General features: G+C 44.1%; 1 protein-coding gene and 1 pseudogene across 2 annotated transcripts in view; both read left to right on the top strand.

The window, feature by feature from the left end:
- The first annotated feature begins 98 nt into the window (after positions 1-98).
- LOC309657826 (protein FAM170A-like) lies at positions 99-5,928 on the top strand. Its single transcript, XM_082455801.1, is given in 6 exon segments — positions 99-840; positions 3,153-3,293; positions 4,093-4,736; positions 4,739-4,863; positions 5,135-5,191; positions 5,795-5,928. Coding segments are annotated over 5 exon segments (987 nt in total). The 5' UTR covers positions 99-770; the 3' UTR covers positions 5,142-5,191; positions 5,795-5,928.
- A 605-nt stretch (positions 5,929-6,533) lies between these two features.
- LOC309657827 (protein FAM170A-like) overlaps positions 6,534-22,406 on the top strand; it is a 43,393-nt pseudogene continuing 27,520 nt past the window's right edge. Inside the window, exons 1-4 of the transcript XR_014268316.1 lie at positions 6,534-8,424; positions 20,507-20,591; positions 20,972-21,135; positions 21,234-21,299. The product of XR_014268316.1 is annotated as a protein FAM170A-like (transcript). The remainder of the gene's footprint in view (positions 8,425-20,506; positions 20,592-20,971; positions 21,136-21,233; positions 21,300-22,406) is intronic.

Below are 22,406 nucleotides of genomic sequence, written 5' to 3'. Positions count from 1 at the left end.
CACTACAGCCATCTCCTTTTAGAATTTTTGCTCCATTTACCCCTCCAGCCACACTGGAGAGGCCTTTTCTCCTCCAGGATTTACAGACATCTCTCTCTGACTTAATTAGCATATTTCAACACTCCAGTAGGGAAACAAGACAGTACCTAATTTCAAAAACCTGCTTCTGTTATGTTTCTGCTCAAGTATCCTCTCTTTTCCATGGAGTTTGCGATTTGAGAAATAAAAGCCAAGATGATCAGCATGCTATTTCAGCTATGCCCTGCCGGGCTCTTCCACTGGCCAGTGAACATAGGGTCTGCTACCCACTTGAATGCAGAAGGGAAAGGGTGAAATAAAGGAAGAAAAGGAAAAAAATGAACAGGAACAGATTAACATCTCGAAGTATCCTGCCACATTTGAAAGATGTGAGAGTTGAATTCATGGGAAAGGTTCTGCTGGGAAAAAGGAGTTGTTCTTGAAAATGGGGTCTGTGCTGTTGCAGAGACTGTTGGACCTAGGTCGACAGAATGCTGTGATGTCATCATTGAGGTTAGAGAATTCTGCTGTAGGCCTGGCAACCTTTGAAACTTAACAGCCCTGGTGAGCACTAAGCAGTACTGCTGGTTCACTAAGTGGTCCAAGTTCTTCAGCCATTTAGGAGACTTGACTATTTTTATTTGTATTGAATCATTTCAACGGATTTCCCAAAAGCCAAGAAGGGCCAACCTGTGGGGAAGAGGAGGAGTTGGACGTGAGGCATCTTCTAAGGGAATCTTCCAGTTGGTACGATGAGACGGCGACAAAAGAGGAAACATCTGGAAACTGAAGAGTCCCAGGAAACTGCCGAGAAGGGAGGAGGTATGTGGGGGGCAACTTGTCTGGGGCACATGGGTTTCTGCCAAAGTGAGCCTTCTGTAGGAAGGGGGGGACTGAGAACGCGTCACCTGTGAAGCAGGGTGCGAGAGACCTTGTCTCACTGATGCTGCCCTATCCACGCGGAGGGTCCCTGTGGTGTGAGACGGCACAGAACGGCCAGGTGCCCCTGGGAGATGGGAGGTCAGCTCCGCTGGTCTGAGGACCCTCTCCTGGGGCTGCCGGGCCTGGAGCTTTGTCGTACTCACAGCAGGCTGCATCCTGCTTGCACAGACCTAGAGGTGCAGCTTTTCTCAGTCCCCGAGTTCTCTCTTATTCTCTTTGATCTTCCCCTGGGGTCATGAGGTGGGGGGTGTGAAGGATGCAAGGATGCTGAGAGAGACCCATGAGCTGCTTGGCCCCTTTTACCAAAGTGGAAAGAGAAGCCCCATGAGTTGAAGGCCTTGTTGAAAAGTATCTTGAGAAGTGGAATGCAGTTCGAAAGGAGATTGTTTGTCTAGGGATGGTGTCATTGAAGGCAAGGAGGTTTTATTCCTTCGACAGGAAGAATTTCCCAAAGGAGATCAAGGGAAGGGAAGGGCTTTCCAGAGACTGAGACCGCATGGGCGGGGGTGAGAGATGTCCTCAGGGTCCTGCGGGGAGCTCTGAGAGCCACGGGCCACGTGGTGCCTGCGTGCCTTAAACGAAGGCGAGTAGCTTGCCCTGGGAGAGAGGTGGTCACGTGAGGAAGTGGGGCAGAGTGGAGCGTACCCCAGAGTTCCAGCTGGAGGCCTCTGCCCCAGATTAGAGCCCAGTAGCTGCTACCAGGCCCAGGGCCCTGGAGACTAGGATGGGCCCTGGGAGTGGAGGTCTAGACAGCAGGCAGATTTTCAGACAGTGGCTGGGACTGGCTGAGGAAGGCAATGACTGCCCATGCCCTGACCATTCAGAATATTTTTCTCTATGTTCCAGTGTGTGTGTGTGAGTGTGTGTGTGTGTGCGGTAGTGGAGAGAAGAGCGGGATGAATGGGGGTAGAGTGCTTATCAGATATAAAGTCTGCATGGTAAAGTTCTTGTCACCCTGCCTGGACCTGGGTGACACTCGGTGTATACAGAATTCTTCTTAGGGGTGTTTTATGAGACAGTAACTCATACACCCATGTACACTCTGATACAGCAAATATATCACATACGCCACATTTAACTTCCTTATTAAACCACACACAGCACATGTAGGTATATACACGCATCACTCCTGTACTACGTTCTCATACAACCCACCTGTGTCACAGTCCTCTCCTCCAACACCAAACGCTGGAGATGAGATATGTATATAGACACACACACTATATATATATGACACACACTATATATATATGTATCTCCTCAACTCTCGCAAACACAGCTAACTTCAGCTATCTCTAAATACCTCTGTAAGAACCAGTCACATGTCATACACACCACACTTACAACACATTCTTTAGTGATGCCAGACCCGCTTTGTACAAACCACAGTAAAGCACAGTCTCACTAACCCATGTCAGGGTTGCCAGATAAAATATGGGCTGTCCAGTTAAATTTGAATTCCAGATAAACAACAAGTAATTTTTCAGTACGAGTATGTCCCAAATATTGTATGGGCCATACTTACACGAAAAATAAGCAAGACCAAATACTGCATGGAAATACTTACCCTAAAAAATTATTCTGGGTTTATCTGAAATTGAAATTTAACCGGGTGCCCTGTATTTCTGTTTGCTAAGTCTGGCAACCCTTATATACTTACCGCCAGCTGATGTGTTATATATTTATTGTATTGTTGTTTAGTGTTTGTCTTCCTCTACTAGAATGTGCAGCATTACCAGAGACTAGAACAATGGAAGAGTGCCGGATACATAGGAGTAGCTGCTTACTGAACCTTGGTGAATGAATGAATGAACACACACCATAAATACAAGCCACACCGTGTGATGAGGAAAAGTTACATGTCCCAGAATTCCTGACTTGTGAGCAGAAATCATGCACACAGAGGCCACAGATACAGATACACACATCTGCACTGTGCTCCCCACGCCAACCCCACCCTTACCACAGACTTACTCACTCTTCACACATACTCACAGTCACCACCTAGGCCCACATTACCCACAAGACACTGACAGAATAAGTATTGATTTTAATTAAATACTGGAGTATCCACTGGGAACCACACTCTCAACTGTGTGTATTCAGTGCACCTGACACGTGTCAGACCGTCAGTAAATATTTGTGGACAGAGGATTGAGGAACCCACCCTGAGCCTTTCATTCCTCCCTCAGGAATCTCGAAGTCACAAGAGGATCCCCCTCGGCTTGGATCCCCTGTGGTGGCCCAAGGCTGCAGCCCAGGGGCAGGGGAGGTCTCCTCTGCCTCTGAATACTTCTCCTGTGCTTCTTCTCCACGCAAGCTCATCCGCGGTGGTAAGGGCGCGGGGCTCCTCAGGTGACGGGCTGCTTGGCTGGGAGGCAGGAGGCACACAGATCCCAGGGAGGCTGAGAGGAAACCCAGGGTCATCAGAGGCGCTGAGGGCTCTGTGGAGGAGCCTGAGCAGGATGGCTGAGCTGTACGAGGGCGTGGATCTCAGCTGAGTCTGGGGGCGTGTGAATCCTGGTACCACCATGGTGGGGAAGTTAAGGAGCAGGGGCCGGAAAGGTCTGGGCTTGAGCTGGAGGGCAGAGGGACCAGATTAAGCATCTTCAGAGGAAAATGTAGGGTTTGCCTTTGCCTTTGCTTCCAGAGAAGGACAGAGTTCTTCATCATAGACCTCCAGCCTGAGAGCAGGACCATCCAGCTGAGGTCCACCCAGCTCACACATACATCCGCTCTCCAGGCACAGCCATTCTCAGTGCACACGTAAACCCCAAGCACGTGATCCACAGTGCTCCTCTCCTACACCCCCATTCCACAAGTAATGCACCACCGATATTCCCAAACTCACACTCCTCGTAGTACACGCATCCACCCGCATCCCTCACATACCACAGCCCTCACCACCATACTCCACACCCCTGTATACAGACACCGCTCCAGTATCCCCCCACACGCAGATGAAAAGCCCACAGATGACACCAGATACACCACTCTATCCTACGGCCATCAGACACCAAGCTCATGACACAGCTACGTCATGCAAATGTCCCTCTCTCACCTACCACACCTGCTCCCTCAGCTTCCAGCGTGGCCCACGCATGTTATTATGTTTTTAATTTCCTTTCCCAGGAATCTGGAGATTACATCGAGACACTCCCCGGCCTAGAGCACCCCGAGCCCGGGTTCAGGAACAAGGGGAGACCGCTCCCCCACCACAGTGTGTCGCCTTCTCATCCCCTTCATTCAGTAAGACCTCTCTGTATACAAACAAAGAGAAAAGAGGCATGAAAATATACTACATGCGGGTGAAAACGATCAAGGGTGTAGCTGTCTCCTGGGAGACAGAGAAACCCTTGGGGTTGCTAGAAAAGCGGCTGAGGATAGAAGAAGTGACCCTTCCTGAGGATGTGCGGGTAGGTTCTCCCCGCTCTGCTGTGTCCACAAGGAACCTCCTGTCTGACAGTGAGCCCACTGGGGAGGAGAAAGAGTGTGAGGAAAGCGCAGAGCCATACAGCCCATCAGGGTCAGCTGCAGTCCAGGAGAGACCCAGGGCCAAGACACCGGACTGGCTGGTGACCATGGAGGCCGGCTTCAGGTGCATGGCCTGCTGCCGGGTGTTCCCCACCTTGGAGATCCTCCGGCAGCACGTGCGGTACGGCGTCCAGGAGGGCTTCAGCTGCCATGTCTTTCATCTCACCATGGCCCAGCTGATGGGCAATGTGGAATCCGAGAGCACCACCGAGGAGGAGGTGGAGGAGGAGGTGGAGGAGGAGGAGAGGAGGAGGAGAAGCAAGGAGCAAAGGAGAATGAGGAGGAGCAGCCCACGGGGGAAGACCTCAGCCCGAGGAGACCGTGGAGCCAATGTCCAGGCTGCGTGTTTCATTCTCCGAAGGACAGGAAGTGAGCAGGGGCTGGGGCTGCGGAGGGAGCTGTACCTTCTCCGAGCCAGTCCCGTCTCTCCACCCCAGACTCATGCTTCCATAAGGGAGAGTTGGGGGCTTTAGCACCTCAGGGGGAACTGAAGGGGAGATAACCGGCTCCCGTGCTTCTGGCCCAGTCATGTAATAATAAAGTCATGACTGTAAGTGGGAATTTATCCTGAGCTTTTCAGCTTCCACAGGAAATTCTCTTTAGCTAAGAAGTGTTTTTCTCTCTTTTGATTTCCACACAGCAACTGAGATTCATGGGACAAGATCCTAGAAGACGGTGTGGCCTTCTGTTGGAAGAGGTAAGGCTTGAGGCTGGCACAGTCTTCTGAGCCTATGTCACGAGGGCCCAGAGGAGTGTAAGGGAAGGGGCCGCAGAGATGTGCTGGTTTATCTAATGGCTCTGCAGTTGCATCAACTTGGGACACACCCAGCACTTCCAAAGGAATTGACCTCTGTTGACTTAAACAAGAATGTGGAGCGTTTTGACTAGGAGTTTTCTCAGGGTCTGCATGATGGACCTCAGCTCTAAGAGGACGTACTGCCAGCAGCTCCTTCTCGGCAGAGAGAGCCAGGGGTGGTCTGAAGAGAGGACAGGGGGCCTCGCAGGACCAGAAGTTTGAGGTCTGAGAGCCTGTGGCCTGAGCTGAGATCTCACCCTGACCAGTGTACCTAGCCTTCTGGGACAAAGGGAAATGTGAAAGGGAGTCAGGTGGCAATGAGGTCCCCCGAGATATGGAAATGTTCCAGAACCTTCGTTGTGCGGTAGTTGATCTGGAGCCAAGCTCACTGTGGTGTGTGTGGCTCTGAGCTTTAAGGCAACGCTGGAGGGTAACCCCGACCAGCAGAGCTTATAGTGCTTCTTGTCTCTTCCTGTTCTGCCTCATTTGTTTTATCCCTTCCAGGGAGAAGAAAGGACCCTCGGGATAGTAGTAGCAGACAGAGTGCCAGTGGTCTGAAGGAGGATGAAGGGCCCAGCACTCAGTCTAACATCATATGACAGTATAAATATCATAGGCAATAAAGGGCATTTTCCAAACCTTTCCTGGATGTTTCATGTAATTACATTTATCTATCTATGCATCTATCTATCAGTCATCTACATCTGTATCTTTCAGGGTTCGTGAACAAGCTTTCACATAAGCACTAGGGACGTCCACCAGCATTTTCCAGAAGGAGGCCTGGAAATTGCTGGGGACTTCTCACAAATAGGGAATGGCCACAAGCCTTGCCACACAGACTATGTGCGTGGCCCTCCTGACTTACTCCCACTCACTCTCTGAATTGCCGGAGGTCTGAGATGGGGGTGCTGGCTGGAGGCAATGATCACGTGCAGGCTGGATCTCCTCCAGATTCTGATTCTCTTCCTGGGCATGTCGTCCTCAAGCACAGTTTCCATGTCCCTGGCCACACTGATCTCTCTCCTTCAGTCCCTCCCTCCCTCCCTCTCCTGCCTCCTAGTGCAGAGAATACTTTTTACATTTGAGATGAGATTTATTTTTTGTTCACAGAATTCTCACCTGTTCTACTGTGGTCTCCGTTTTTAACATTCCAAAGCTGAGAAGTTTCTTTTTTTCTCCCTCATTTCTGCTGAGTCTTTACCTTCCTAATGCAGTGAACTCAGAGTGCCTAGCTGACTGGATGGGGGGAAAAACCCAGGGAGCAAAGAGAAATAATAAAAAATATATCAGTTAATTTTTCATAGTGTTATCCAACTATATATTTTTAAAAATTAGGAATAATATTAGGAATATTCTCTTTATAAAAAACTGAATTATTGGGCTTCCCTGGTGGCGCAGTGGTTAAGAATCTGCCTGCAAATGCAGGGGACACGGGTTCGAGCCCTGGTCTGGGAAGATCCCACATGCCGCAGAGCAACTAAGCCCGTGCACCACAGCTACTGAGCCTGCGCTCTAGAGCCCCCATGCCACAACTACTGAGCCCCCGTGCCACAACTACTGAAGCCTGCATGCCTAGAGCTTGTGCTCTGCAACAAGAGAAGCCACTGCAATGGGAAGCCCGTGCACCACAGTGAAGAGTAGCCCCCGCTCACTGCAACTAGAGAATGCCCGCTAGCAGCAACAAAGACCCAAAGCAGCCAAAAATCAATAAATTAATTAAAAAAAACAATTATTTTAAAGGGTACAATGTATAAAAGTACAATAAAAGTTCCCCTTCATAACCCCCCAACCCCACTGTCAAGACTACTTCCTTTTGTAGAGATTATTGATCACTAGCTGTCTGATTTCAAGACTTTTGGTCCATGAATTTACATATGTAGGTGCTTTATATGTGATTTATAGCTTTATAGAGATTTTTTATTTATAAATTATACCATATCTATTCTAAAATTAACATTTTGATTGGAGATATTTTGATGTCTTTAATATAGAGATTTAGTATAAATCTTTGCTGTAGGTCTATCCCATTTTTTAGGCAAATGTTATTTACTTCTAGTGACAGATCATAATATAATTATTCCCCTATTGATGGACATTTCGAGAAAGATACTCTTTTTCTCCTGCAATTGCCTTGTGACTTTACCTGTTAACCAGATTGTGTTTCTTCTAAGTATTTTTGATTTATACATTGTATCATACCATATGTATTCTAAAATTAACATTTTGATTGGAGATCTTTTAATGTCTTTTAGATAGAGATTTAATATTAGTATTTTAAATAGTCTCCCGTTTCCCTGTGGATTATTGACATTTTAAACTCTGCACTTCAGTTTTCCCTCAATACCTGTAATTTTGTCATGGCTATTTCTCTACTTAAAGATGAGTAACTCTATGATTGATTTCTTCATTTTTTCCCCATCTGTTTCCAAGGTACTGAATTTGATTGTGTCTTTTGAATTAGTGAAAAATGCTAGTCCTTGAGTCAGGACATTGGGCCCTTTACCAAGTAACTCAACCTATCTGGGCTTCAGCTTCTGTATGTGTGATCAAGAGGCTTGGACTAGCTGACTTTTCAAATGCTGTGTTTCTTTGATTCACTCTAACTTACTGATCTGCTACTTAGAAAGAGGGTCTGTTCTCATAAAGTAAGAACAGTTTTTTTAATCCTTGGGTTGGGCAGAGTTTAACTGGTCATACTCAGTTTGTTAGTTATATTTACTTTTACATATGCTTAACTCTAAATAATTTATATAGGTCTTGTGACTTCTTTTTTTTTTTTTTAATTGCTGACACAGCAAGAGGCTTTATTGGGAAGGAGCGCCCGGGCGGAGAGCAGCAGCAAGGTTAGGGAACCCAGGCGGACTGCTCTGCCACGTGCCTCGCAGTCTCGGGCTTCACGGTAATGCGGTTAGTTTCCGGGTTGCCTCCGGCCCATCACCTCGCTTGGCCTGTAGTCGGCCTCAGGGTCCTTCCGGGTGGCGCGCGCATCTCTCAGCCAAGATGGATTCCAGTGCGAAGCGCTCTGCGAGGTTGGTCGTCTCCGCCGTCTTCTGGCCCCTCCCGAGTCCTGCTGGTTAGTTTTCCTCGGCAGCACCGTGTTCCGTGTCGGGACCTCCTGTTGTGAGACGCCTCAGGCAAGTGGTCATCGTCGTGCCGGGCCGAGGCGGGCGGTTTCGTTCCCTCACAGAATTACACGCAGCTTTTCGAGGACGGGGCTGCAAAGGGGAGGAGAAATGGGGCAACACCTGGGAGGGAAGTGGGCTAGGAGAGGGTCGTTGTCTTTTAAAGAGAAGAAATAAGACCATGTTTGTGAGGCGGTGGAAGGTTGCAGTGGAGAGGGGAGAGTTGCTGGTGTGTTAAGCACTGAGAGAGGAGATGGGGACCCGGGCCGGAGGTCCCTCTCCGGTACCAGAGGGAGAGGGGACTGAGGCAGAGCGCAGAGGAGGGGGCGGGAGAGGGGCTGTGGGCTTCCCTCCAGTGGCTTCTGCCTCCTCTGTGCAGTAAAAGCTGGTCACCAGTAAGAGGCAGGGAAGGGGCAGGAGCTGGCGGTTTGAGGGGTGGTAGGACCGGAAAAGGCAGAAAACCCTGGAACAAGGGCAGGACTGAGGTGGGGTCATGACTGCCGCTTTGGGCAGGAGAGAAACTCCACACAGGAGTGCGTACACCTGCTGCCTTTCCTCCAGCCACGGGCAGGACGCTCAAAGGGAGGAATATGCTGGTGTCTTGGCTGCTTTCTGCCTCAGGGGAATAGGCTCTCACAAGGGAAAATATCAGGAGCAGAGAGTAAAGCTAGAGCCAGACATTATTCCTCTTAGGCTGTCTGTAGTCAGATAGAAGTAGCCTGTCGTCTACCAGGCAGTCCATCAGTCAGTCAGCCAACAAACACTCATCTTACAGACACCTACTAAGCTCCAGGCACTGAGCGGTTGCTGGGGATAGTAAAATACTGTCTTTCTTACTAGACTAACTGTTATTTAATGTGGCTGGAGCTCCGTCAGTGAGGACACTCTGGAGAGGGAGCGAGTCTTTCCGCCCACGGGGAGAGGGCAGAGGAGGATCCCCACCAAGAGCTGCCCACGCTGCTTTCCTGGTTGGACCCGCTCTGTTCCTTGAACACACCTCACGCTGTTCCCTCTGCCCAGGGCCCTCTGCCCTGGCTCTCTGCATGGCTGGTGCCTTTGTTATCTCTCACGTCTTATCTCAAAACCCTCTAGGCCTCTACCTAGAGCACCTTTGGACTCTGTCTGGAAGGCTCCTCCCCCACTCACCTGTGGCTCCCTCCCGTGTGTCTGTTCTTTTTTTCCACCTCAGCCTTACTGAGGTCTAGTTGACAAATAAAATCGTAAGATACTTAAAGCATAGGTGCTGATTTGATATACGTATACATTGTGGAATGATTCCCCCAGTGAGTTAATTACCATATCCGTCACCTCACATATTTACCTTTTCTGTGTCTGGGAGAACATTTAAGCTCTACTCTCAGCAAATTTCAATTACACTATACAGTGCTATTAACTAGAGTCACCACGTTTTACATCAGATCCTCAGGCCTTATTCATCTCATAGCTGAAAATTTATACCCTTTTACTTTTACCAACCTCTCCCTATTTCCCCCACCACCAGCCACTGGCAACCACTTTTCTACTCTCGTTTCTATGAGTTTGCCTTTCTTTCTTTTTTTTTTTTCTTGCCCCACACACGTACACTGTATTTTATTTTTACAAGAGATAAATAGACTGACACCAAGCATTGTAAATAGATGACCACAACAAAAGCAACAATGATTGCAATTACCAAACACGAAACACACTCGTACTATGTCATAATATTGACATTCAGTCCAGAAATCCTCCACTGTAACAGCTCCTTTACTTTGCAGTGAAAATTGATTTCTATATTCTTTGCCTCTGAGTCCTTGTGGGATTTTTTTTATTAATTCAAACAGAAAGTCACAAAAATTATAATCATCCTCATCAATTCACTCAGTCCGATGTAATTAATTTTCTTTTTCATCTTGATCTTTTGTTAGCACTTTTATGAGTTCATCAGTTTTTCATTAGAGTTCTGAAAATGCTTATTCATTCAGTTCAGCAGTACAGTTACCAGAAACCTGTACTTGTCAGAGTCTTTTCTACGAATTCCTTGGAGATGAAACCCTTTTATAGGAACATATGTGCAAAAGCATCAGAGTACACCCAGAACTGTCTGTAACTGACAAAAGACTTAAAAAGGACCATGGTTAAAGATTTGATGAAAGTTCATAATAGTGAAATTGACAAGGAAATTTAGTTTTTTCTGAGATATACGTTTTAAAGTAATAACTAGAATTATGACTTATGACACTATACCAGAACATACAAGATTTTTAGAAATTTCATGTAATGTCTGAAACATTTATATTAACATATTTCCCTACAGTTAACCCAATGAAAGTTTAGTATTAGTTGTTTTGTTTGTTTGTTTGTTTATACTGCAGGTTCTTATTAGTCATCAATTTTATACAAATCAGTGTATACATGTCAATCCCAATCGCCCAATTCAGCACACCACCATCCCCACCCCACCGCAGTTTTCCCCCCTTGGTGTCCATATGTGTGTTCTCTACATCTGTGTCTCAAGTTCTGCCCTGCAAACCGGCTCATCTGTACCATTTTTTTAGGTTCCACATACATGCGTTAATATACGATATTTGCTTTTCTCTTTCTGACTTACTTCACTCTGTATGACAGTCTCTAGATCCCTCCACGTCTCAACAAATGACTCAACTTTGTTCCTTTTTATGGCTGAGTAATATTCCATTGTATATATGTACCACATCTTCTTTATCCATTCGTCCATCGATGGGCATTTGGGTTGCTTCCATGATCTGGCTATTGTAAATAGTGCTGCAATAACCATTGGGGTGCATGCGTCTTTTTGAATTACAGTTTTCTCAGGGTATATGCCCAGTAGTGGGATTGCTGTGTCATATGGTAATTCTATTTTTAGTTTTTTAAGGAACCTCCATATTGTTCTCCATAGTGGCTGTATCAATTTACATTCCCACCAACAGTGCAAGAGGGTTCCCTTTTCTCCACACCCTCTCCAGCATTTGTTGTTTGTAGATTTTCTGATGATGCCCATTCTAACTGGTGTGAGGTGATACCTCATTGTAGTTTTGATTTGCATTTCTCTAATAATTAGTGATGTTGAGCATCTTTTCATGTGCTTCTTGGCCATCTGTATGTGTTCTTTCGAGAAATGTCTATTTAGGTCTTCTGCCCATTTTTGGATTGGGTTGTTTGTTTCTTTAGTATTGAGCTGAATGAGCTGTGTATATATTTTGGAGATTAATCCTTTGTCCGTTGATTCGTTTGCAAATATTTTCTCCCATTCTGAGGGTTGTCTTTTCGTCTTGTTTATGGTTTCCTTTGCTGTGCAAAAGCGTTTAAGTTTCATTAGGTCCCATTTGTTTATTTTTGTTTTTATTTCCATTACTCTAGGAGGTGGATCAAAAAAGATCTTGCTGTGATTTATGTCAAAGAGTGTTCTTCCTATGTTTACCTCTAAGAGTTTTATAGTGTCCGGTCTTACATTTAGCTTTCAAATCCTTTCTGAGTTCATTTTTGTGTATGGTGTTAGGGAGTGTTGTAATTTCATTCTTTTACATGTAGCTGTCCAGTTTTCCCAGCACCACTTATTGAAGACACTGTCTTTTCTCCATTGTATATCTTTGCCTCGTTTGTCATAGATTAGTTGACCATAGGTGTGTGGGTTTATCTCTGGGATTTCTATCTTGTTCCATTGATCTGTGTTCCTGTTTTTGTGCCAGTACCATATTGTCTTGATTACTGTAGCTTTGTAGTATAGTCTGAAGTCAGGGAGTCTGATTCCTCCAGCTCTGTTTTTTTCCCTCAAGACTGCTTTGGCTATTCGGGGTCTTTTGTGTCTCCATACAAATTTTAAGATGATTTGTTCTAGTTCCGTAAAAAATGCCATTGGTAATTTGATAGGGATTGCATTGAATCTGTAGATTGCTTTGGGTAGTAGAGTCATTTTCACAATATTGATTCTTCCAATCCAAGAACATGGTATATCCCTCCACCTGTTGGTATCATCTTTAATTTCTTTCATCAGTGTCTTATAGTTTTCTGCATACAGGTCTTTTGTCTCCCTAGGTAGGTTTATTCCTAGGTATTTTATTCTTTTTGTTGCAATGGTAAATGGGAGTGTTTCCATAATTTCTCTTTCAGATTTTTCATCATTAGTGTATAGGAATGCAAGAGATTTCTGTGCATTAATTTTGTATCCTGCAACTTTACCAGATTCATTGATTAGCTCTAGTAGTTTTCTGGTGGCATCTTTAGGATTCCCTATGTATAATATCATGTCATCTGCAAACAGTGACAGTTTTACTTCTTCTTTTCCAATTTGTATTCCTTTTATTTCTTTTTCTTCTCTGAATGACGTGGCTAGGACTTCCAAAACTATGCTGAATAATAGTGGTGAGAGTGGACATCCTCGTCTCATTCCTGATCTAAGAGGAAACGCTTCCAGTTTTTCACCATGGAGAATGATGTTTGCTGTGGGTTTGTTGTATATGGCCTTTATTATGTTGAGGTAGGTTCCCTCTATGCCCACTTTCTGGAGAGTTTTTATCATAAATGGGTGTTGAATTTTGTCAAAAGCTTTTTCTGCATCTATTGAGATGATCATATGGTTTTTATTCTTTAATTTGTTAATATGGTGTATCACATTGATTGATTTGCGTATATTGAAGAATCCCTGCATCCCTGGGAGAAATCCCACTTGATCGTGGAGTATGATCCTTTTAATGTGTTGTTGGATTCTGTTTGCTAGTATTTTGTTGAGGATTTTTGCATCTATATTCATCAGTGATATTGGTCTGTAATTTTCTTTTTTTGTAGTATCTTTGTGTGGTTTTGGTATCAGGGTGATGGTGGCCTCATAGAATGAGTTTGGGAGTGTTCCTACCTCTGCAAATTTTTGGAAGAGTTTGAGAAGGATGGGTGTTAACTCTTCTCTGAATGTCTGATAGAATTCACCTGTGAAGCCATCTGGACCTGGACTTTTGTTTGTTGGAAGAGTTTTAATCACAGTTTCAATTTCATTACTTGTGATTGGTCTGTTCATATTTTCTGTTTCTTCCTGGTTCAGTCTTGGAAGGTTATACCTTTCTAGGAATTTTTCCATTTCTTCCAGGTTGTCCATTTTATTGGCTTAGAGTTGCTTGTAGTAGTCTCTTAGGATGCTTTGTATTTCAGTGGTGTCTGTTGTAACTTCTCCTTTTTCATATCTGGTTTTATTGATGTAAGTTCTGTCCCTCTTTTTCTTGATGAGTCTGGCTAATGGCTTATCAATTTTGTTTATCTTCTCAAAGAACCAGCTTTTAGTTTTATTGATGTTTGGTATTGTTTTCTTTGTTTCTGTTTCATTTATTTCCACTCTGATCTTTATGATTTCTTTCCTTCTGCTAACTTTGCGTTTTGTTTGTTCTTCTTTCTCTAGTTCCTTTAGGTGTAAGGTTAGATTGTTTACTTGAGATTTTTCTTGTTTCTTGATGTAGGCTTGTATAGCTGAACACTTCCCTCTTAAAACTGCTTTTGCTGCATCCCATAGGTTTTGGATCGTCGTGTTTTCATTGTCATTTGTCTCTAGGTATTTTTTGATTTCCTCTTTGATTTCTTCAGTGATCTCTTGGTTATTTAGTAACGTATTGTTTAGCCTCCATGTGTTTGTGTTTTTTACGGTTTTTTCCCTGTAATTCATTTCTAATCTCATAGCGTTGTGGTCAGAAAAGATGCTTGATATGATTTCAGTTTTCTTAAATTTACTGAGGCTTGATTTGTGACCCAAGATGTGATCTATCCTGGAGAATGTTCCGTGCGCACTTGAGAAGAAAGTGTAATCTGCTGTTTTTGGGTGGAATGTCCTATAAATATCAATGAAATCTATCTGGTCTATTGTGTCATTTAAAGCTTCTGTTTCCTTATTTATTTTCATTTTGGATATTCTGTCCATTGGTGTAAGTGAGGTGTTAAAGTCCCCGACTATTATTGTGTTACTGTCGATTTCCTCTTTTATAGCTGTTAGCAGTTGCCTTATGTATTGAGGTGCTCCTATGTTGGGTGCATATATATTTATAATTGTTATATCTTCTTCTTGGACAGACCCCTTGATCATTATGTAGTGTCCTTCCTTGTCTCTTGTAACCTTCTTTATTTTAATGTCTATTTTATCTGATATGATTATAGCTACTCCGGCTTTCTTTTGATTTCCATTTGCATGGAATATCTTTTTCCATCCCCTCACTTTCAGTCTGTATGTGTCCCTAGGTCTGAAGTGGGTCTCTTGTAGACAGCATATAGATGGGTCTTGTTTTTGTATCCATTCAGCCAGCCTGTGTCTTTTGGGTGGAGCATTTAATCCATTCACGTTTAAGGTAATTATCGATATGTATGTTCCTATGACCATTTTCTTAATTGTTTTGGGTTTGTTTTTGTAGGTCCTTTTCTTCTCTTGTGTTTCCCACTTAGAGAAGTTCCTTTAGCATTTGTTGTAGAGCTGGTTTGGTGGTGCTGAATTCTCTTAGCTGTTGCTTGTCTGTAAAGCTTTTGATTTCTCCATCAAATCTGAATGAGATCCTTGTCGGGTAGAGTCATCTTGGTTGTAGGTTCTTCCCTTTCATCACTTTAAGTATATCATGCCACTCCCTTCTGGCTTGTAGAGTTTCTACTGAGAAATCAGCTGTTAACCTTATGGGAGTTCCCTTGTATGTTATTTGTCATCTCTCCCTTGCTGCTTTCAATAATTTTTCTTTGTCTTTCATTTTTGCCAATTTGATTACTGTGTGTCTCGGCGTGTTTCTCCTTGGGTTTATCCTGTATGGGACTCGCTGCGCTTCCTGGACTTGGGTGGCCATTTCCTTTCCCATGTTAGGGAAGTTTTCGACTATAATCTCTTCAAATATTTTCTCGGGTCATTTCTCTCTCTCTTCTCCTTCTGGGACCCCTATAATGCGAATGTTGTTGTGTTTAATGTTGTCCCAGAGGTCTCTTAGGCTGTCTTCATTTCTTTTCATTCTTTTTTCTTTATTCTGTTCCGCAGCAGTGAATTCCACCATTCTGTCTTCCAGGTCACTTATCCGTTCTTCTGCCTCAGTTATTCTGCTATTGATTCCTTCTAGTGTAGTTTTCATTTCAGTTATTGTATTATTCATCTCTGTTTGTTTGTTCTTTAATTCTTCTAGGTCTTTGTTAAACATTTCTTGCATCTTCTCGATCTTTGTCTCCATTCTTATTCCGAGGTCCTGGATCATCTTCACTATCATTATTCTGAATTCCTTTTGTGGATGGTTGCCTATCTCCACTTCATTTAGTTGTTTTTCTGGGGTTTTATCTTGTTCTGTCATCTGGTATATAGCCCTCTGCCTTTTCATCTTGTCTGTCTTTCTGTGAATGTGGTTTTTGTTCCACAGGCTGCAGGATTATAGTTTTTCTTGCTTCTGCTGTCTGCCCTCTGGTGGTTGAGGCTATCTATCTAAGAAGCTTGATGGGAGGCTCTGGTGGTGGGTAGAGCTGACTGTTGCTGTGGTGGTCAGAGCTCCGTAATACTTTAATCCACTTGACTGCTGATGGGTGGGGCTGGGTTCCCTCCCTGTTGGTTGTTGGGCCTGAGGCAAGCCAACACTGGAGCCTACCTGGGCTCTTTGGTGGAGCTAATAACAGACTCTGGGAGGGCTCAGTGCAAGGAGTACTTCCCAGAACTTCCGCAGCCAGTGTCCTTATCCCCACGGTGAAACAGAGCCACCCCCCGCCTCTGCAGGAGACCCTCCAACACCAACAGGGGGGTCTGGTTCAGTCTCCCCCGGGGTCACTGCTCCTTCCACTGGGTCCCGATGCACACACTATTTTGTGTGCGCCCTCCAAGAGTGCGGTCTCTGTTTCCCCCAGTCCTGTGAAAGTCCAGCAATCAATTCCCACTAGGCTTCAAAGTCTGATTCTGTATGAATTCCTCCTCCCATTGCTGGACCCTCAGGTTGGGAAGCCTGACTTGGGGCTCACAACGTTCACTCCAGTGGGTGGACTTCTGTGGTGTAAGTATTCGCCAGTCTGTGAGTCACCCACCCAGCAGTTATGGGATTTGATTTTACTCTGATTGCGCCCCTCCTACTGTCTCATTGTGGCTTCTCCCTTGTCTTTGGATGTGGGGTATCCTTTTTGGTGAGTTTCAGTGTCCTCCTGTCGATGATTGTCCAGCAGCTAGTTGTGATTCTGGTTTTCTCGCCAGAGGGAGTGAGAGCACGTCCTTCTACTCCACCATCTTGTCCTAATCTCCTCTTGTGACTATTGTTAATATCTTATTTTTATCTTATTTTCTTTTACAGTTTCTAATTTGTTATCGCCAGAGTAGAGGAGCCTGTTTGAGTTTTAAAATGTATTGATCTTGTATCTGTCTGCCTTGTTGAACTGTCTTATTAGTTCCTACTAGTTTATCTGTGGGTTCTTTTGGGTCTCCTAGATAAATGAGCATATTAAATGTAAATAATGTGTTCTTTCGATAAAGTTTATTTTCTTGCATCTCTATATATACAAGCAATATGTTGAATTGATTTAAATATTTAAATACTTACATAACTGTTATCATAATCTAACATTCTTTATCTTATTTTCTTTCAATCAATATTATGCTTTCACGATTTATCCACGTCAATCCGTATAGATCTAGGTCTTTTATTTTTGACTGTTTGATATTATTTCGTCACATGCGTATAGCATCATTTATCTTCCGTTCAAGCATTATTGGACAATTGGATTGTTTCCCTCCCTTCTCTAGAACAAACAATGTTTCCTAGAATATCCCTGAAGACGTCTGACAGTCGAGAAGGGCCAGGCGGCCTGAAGGATTCCTACTTGCTTTTAGCCACCTTCCAACAGGGCATCTCCAGCCAGCAATTTGAAGCACAGATGAAATGAAAACTCCCCCAAATGTGGAGACCTTAGGAGCTTCCTAGAAGATGGGAGGTTAATGATAGGCATCCTGCTGGGAGACTCCCAGGGGAGTCTGAGCTGGCCTGAACCTCCTCCTCCTCCTCCATCTCTCAAGAGAAATGTGGAGGAAAGACTTCAAAAACTGTGAGTAGGCAGAGGGAGAGATGTTGGGGGCCGAAGCTGTAACTGAGGTCTTCGAGTGGGCTGTGAGGACGCAGAACCTCTAGAGCACCAGGCACTGCCCTCTGAGAACTTCTCCCCTAAGGATGCTCATAATTAAGGTGTTAGCAGGCATATACAGCCGACTTGGTCCACACTGTCACAGAAAGCCTTATCTGAATCTCTTCTTGTTCATACACTCTTGTGTCTGTTACTTGGTTATTGCCTTTGGTACTCCACTGATGTGAACCACAGTCGCTAGGGGATGGAGGACACTAGTGACCCATCTTGCTCTGTGGCATTAGTCCACTGCTTGAGGGTAAGGGAGGAGGCCAAAGGAAGCTCAAGAAGGAAAGATGGAGTTTGAAGAGAAGACCTGAGTTAAGGGTGTTTTCTCAAGTCTTGATGAATGCAGAGTAGCTCCAGTACCTGAAGTCCTGCGTGTTCTCAAGGCTGACCACGGGGCTGGGTGCACTCAATGAAGGAACCGTATACACTTAGTATTTCATTGCTTGCTCACACTTGCCCTCCTCTGATACACACTCTGCAAGACTGATCTTCCCCTGAAACAACTTTCCACCTGCTTCCATCTCATGAACATTTGCTTCCCCTTCCTAGTGTCCCCCTAGAATGCCATTGCAGCAAATTCATCATTTGATAATCATGCTTCTTACCGTATTCTCAGCAACTTCTGATAAATTTTATTCACTTTATTCCATAGTCTTCACACATCAGTAATCTTCCTTAACTTCCTAGCTGCAGGTTAACCCATTCGGAATCATTTCTTTTTCTTTCTCTTCTTTGGCCAATCCTTTCTATCTTTTAAGGTCCTTTTCTTGTCTCTCTACCATCCTGCCTTCCTGAACTTTTTTTCCGTTTAAGTAACCTTTCAATCTCCTTCCCCAATTTCCTCATAAACATTTAGAGTTTATTCCTCACAAGTTAGACAGCAGTTTATGAATGGCCAGGCATAATGGACTCAGAATGAGTTGGTACCCCCTTGGTACCTGGCTTGCTGGGGAGCCACAGGTGAAGGGCTGGCTGTTGGACACATGTTTGCGTGGAGTCAGGCTGCGTGGCCTCAGGGTGTTTGCTCTGCACTTGTGTGTGTTTCTTCCTAGTTGGTTTCCTTGTCCAGCCACCTCCGACCTCCCTCCATCCAGCCCAAGGAATCCTTCTCATCACAGGGGTAGGATGTTTGTCTCATTTCCCATCAAATCCTTTCCCCAAAGTTTGGTTGTGAGTTGTTCCCATTCCAAAGACCTTTCCTCTTTTAAGAGAAAAGAGAAAATCTTTTCTGTTTTCTCTCACTTCACTTCTGCTCTATTATCTCCTCCGTCCAGAATGGCCCACTGACTCAAATGGTTGTAGATCCGAAGACGGCAAGAAATGCCAGCAATTCTGAAATAATAATACGGATGTATCAGGAAAACTTGAAAACCTTCATCCTGCCACATTAAAAAATATTGCACTTCCAGTGTATTAAAAGTCTCAGTGTAGAAACACAGATGATAAAGATATTGAATTACACTCAAGTTTTTCTTTACTCCTTTCCTGATTTATTCTAATCCTCAAAGTTAACATGATTAACTATTTGTTATATAAACTTTCAGACATTTTCTACACATACACACTTTTCTTTTTTTCACATAGAGTGTGAACTAGGTCACGTTCAACTTGCTGTGATTCTGTGATTCACTCTCTCCCACCGAGTTATCCACTGATAAAGTAATCTTTTTCATGGAGAGATATTTCCAATAGCTAATAGCCAATGTCTGTGGAGTGCTTACTCTGTGTCGGTGTCTTCTGACTACTTTACAGGTAATTTGTACAACATACCCATGGACTAGTTACAATTATAACCCCCAAGTGACAGATAAGTGCAGATAAGTACAAATAAATACAGAGGCCAAGTGACTTGCCCAAGACCCTGGAACAAAACAAAATCCATGCCTCTGTAATCATTTTGCTCTATTGCCTGTGTCTGGGAGGCTTGATGATTTTGCAACTAAAACCTTAAATATCATGTTACATTTTTATATCTCTGCCACAAACGTGGGGTTGTGATATGGGGTAACTAACCTGACTACTTTTGAAAACCCTTATGCACCTGGATGAAAGTAAGCCAGGGACTGCAAGCTATAGATTTAAGATTTCCTACCAACTTTAAAAAATAGCTTCTTGAATGCAATTTATGTAATGTCAAGTCTAGGATGTAGTCCAAATAGCAACAGAAAAATGGAGATATGTAGAAACATACTTAAAGTTGACAAGTATTGGGAGTGTAGTATTTTGCGGGCCAACGTGTAGACCACAGGAAAGCTTGCTGTTTCCATCTCAAAGGGTAGAGCTCTATGTTGCAACTGCCAAGGTCCCTGGGGCAGCAAGTCTGCTCACTGCTTAGTAAAGAAGCATCCTCAGTTTGATAGAATCATATGGAAGCCTTACATTTGGTTAGCAGTTCTAGATTCTTGATGTAATAATATCTTCAGGGTGTGGGAGGGTATGTAGCTATGAAAACACCCTTGGAGAGATTTGCTTATTAAGTTTGGCTTTTTCAATCTCCCTAATACTTCTTTACTAAACACCAGGCGGTTTCCTTCACTTTTCAGAATCATGTTGTTTTTCCCTTGTGTAATGAACTTTCAGATACTTTTTGATGAGCTATTAAGTTTGGAAAAAAATAAACATCTCTTTAAAATAAAGAAGATAATAGCAATGACAAGTAGAAAAGCTCTAAAATTGAGAATATACTCCCTTGTAGCCAATTAATGGGCGTGGCAAGTTCGTGCTTACTGTCCAGGACATATAAGTAGAAGTCGAGGATGCTCTGAGGCATCTCTTGGATCTCTATAAGCCTCCATCGTTTCTGATGAGTAGGGTTGACAGATAAAATATAGGCTGTTTAGTTAAATATGATTGTCAGGAAAACAATGAGTACATTTTTAAGATAAGTATGCCCCAAGTAGTACATACGATACACTTATACTAAAAATAATGATTTATTATTCATCTGAAGTTCAAGTTTAACTGGGTATCCTGTGTTTTTATTTACTAAATCTGACAGCCCTACTGATGATCCACAATGGAGGCAGTTCAGGAACGGTACATGCTGGCTCTCGGACAGTCAGAAATTGCTTCAGCAGATCCAGGTACAGTATGAAATTCTTTTTGGATGTAGCTCAGAAGCCATGGCCAGCCCTTGACTGCAAGTACTTCCTCGGGTTTCCCTGAGGTGGGGTAAACCTTCCTCTTAATGGCCTTTTGGTAAGTCTGGAAGACCATATCCAAGGGGAGCCCCAAAGTCAGTTTCATCCTCACAACCATGTTTCCAATTCCTGGAATTGGCTGCATGTGACTCACAAGAGATGAGGAGGTTTGTGAAAATTGGGAGTGTCATAGCTTCAACCCTTTGTAGGTAAAGTTTTGCTGTTCTGAGAGTTTTAACAGGAGCAATGTGAGAGACTCCAGGTCCCCAGGACGACAGAAATAATCCTGTTATACTTCTGTGTATGTGACAAGTCTCTAATAGTTCACAGATCAAATATCTGGTCTCAGAAAGACTGATCCAAACTTGGATGTTTCTGGTGACAAGGCAAGGTCCTGAGTTTCAAGTTCACCTTTTATGGTTGAGGAGACAGTAGGGTTGTCAGAAGGGAAATCATGGAGGAGACCTTGGCTTCATCCATTGTGCAGGCTTTTATATTTGGTTCTATCTAGATTGTGTTTCAAAGGTGGAGCTTGTTTACGACAATGAACGTTCTCTGATGTGCTTTTTGGACTTTCATTCACAGAGCGAGAGCAGTGCCGAGGCTGTAGAAATGCCGTGGATATTCTGAGCTGTCAGTGGCATTTCCCAGGTACTGTTCCCTTGGTGCTTCTCCTTGAAATGTGCAAAGGGATTATCATCTGTTTCGTGGCCTGTCCTAGCATTGTGAAAGGAAGCTGCTGCTCCTGGCTCAGAGGATTTCGGACGTGGTGGGAGAAGACGGGCCAGATTTAGGTAACTGGTGTTCCTATAGCCAAGGAGAACAAATTATTGGAAGTGGAGGTGTCTGGGATGGGAACGATGTTGCTGTAATTTCGCAAATGCTCCAGGACCAGGGAAGACCACCAGAAGTACTAGGCTTTGTTTTAGGTTGCAGGTAAGAGAGGGAGGGATGGACCAGAGATTGACCTCATACAGCTGGTCAATGCGTTTTTCATTCGTTCATTCATTCATTCATCCAACTCGTATTTACTGAGTTGCTGTCATGTGTCAGTTACTCTGTGAGGTTTTGAGATGCGATAGTGAAGAAAACAAATTCTCAGTCTTTAAGGAGTGTATAGTTCAGTCAGAGAGACTGATAAAGAAATAGGCAATTACAACATAGGAAATAAGTCATTTGATAGAGGAAGTGGGTCTTTGTGGGTGTAAACAGGAGGGTAAATTTAACTAAGCCCAGTGGTGGAGGTAAGGAATGGGAGACCCAGAGGGACTTCTTGAAGGAAGTGATAGTGGAGATCAGCAGGGTGAGTAGAAACTTTCCAGGACCTTCCCAGGCAAAGATGGAAGGAAGAAAGAAAGTTTCAGGCAGAGGGACCACTCTGTACAAAATCCTTCAGATAAAGAGAATATTGTATGTTCTTCAGCATGGCTGGGGCATGAACTCTGAGAAAGGGGGTTGCTAGGAGATATGGCTGGAAAGAGAGGCAGGGCTCTGTCATGTAGACTTTGTTCTGTAGGCAATGAGGATTCATTGAAGGTGAAGGCAGAGGAGTGACTCCATCAGATTGTGTTCTAGAAAAGTCACTTAGGTGACTGTGTATAGGGTGGGTTTAACTGAGCATCAGCGTGGACAGTAAACTCAAATTTTTCTATGTGGGACCAGTGTCACACATGGGACTATGTAGGTCACCAGATTCAGCGGGGCAATGAGTGTGTTTTGCTTTTTTCCTCCTTTTTTATATGAGGCTAGGCAGATGAT

This window comes from Balaenoptera physalus (assembly GCF_965194825.1).
Source record: "Balaenoptera physalus genome assembly, chromosome: 3".
NCBI classification, from domain to species: Eukaryota; Metazoa; Chordata; class Mammalia; order Artiodactyla; family Balaenopteridae; genus Balaenoptera; species Balaenoptera physalus.
This window is presented reverse-complemented; position numbering and strand designations above follow the sequence as displayed.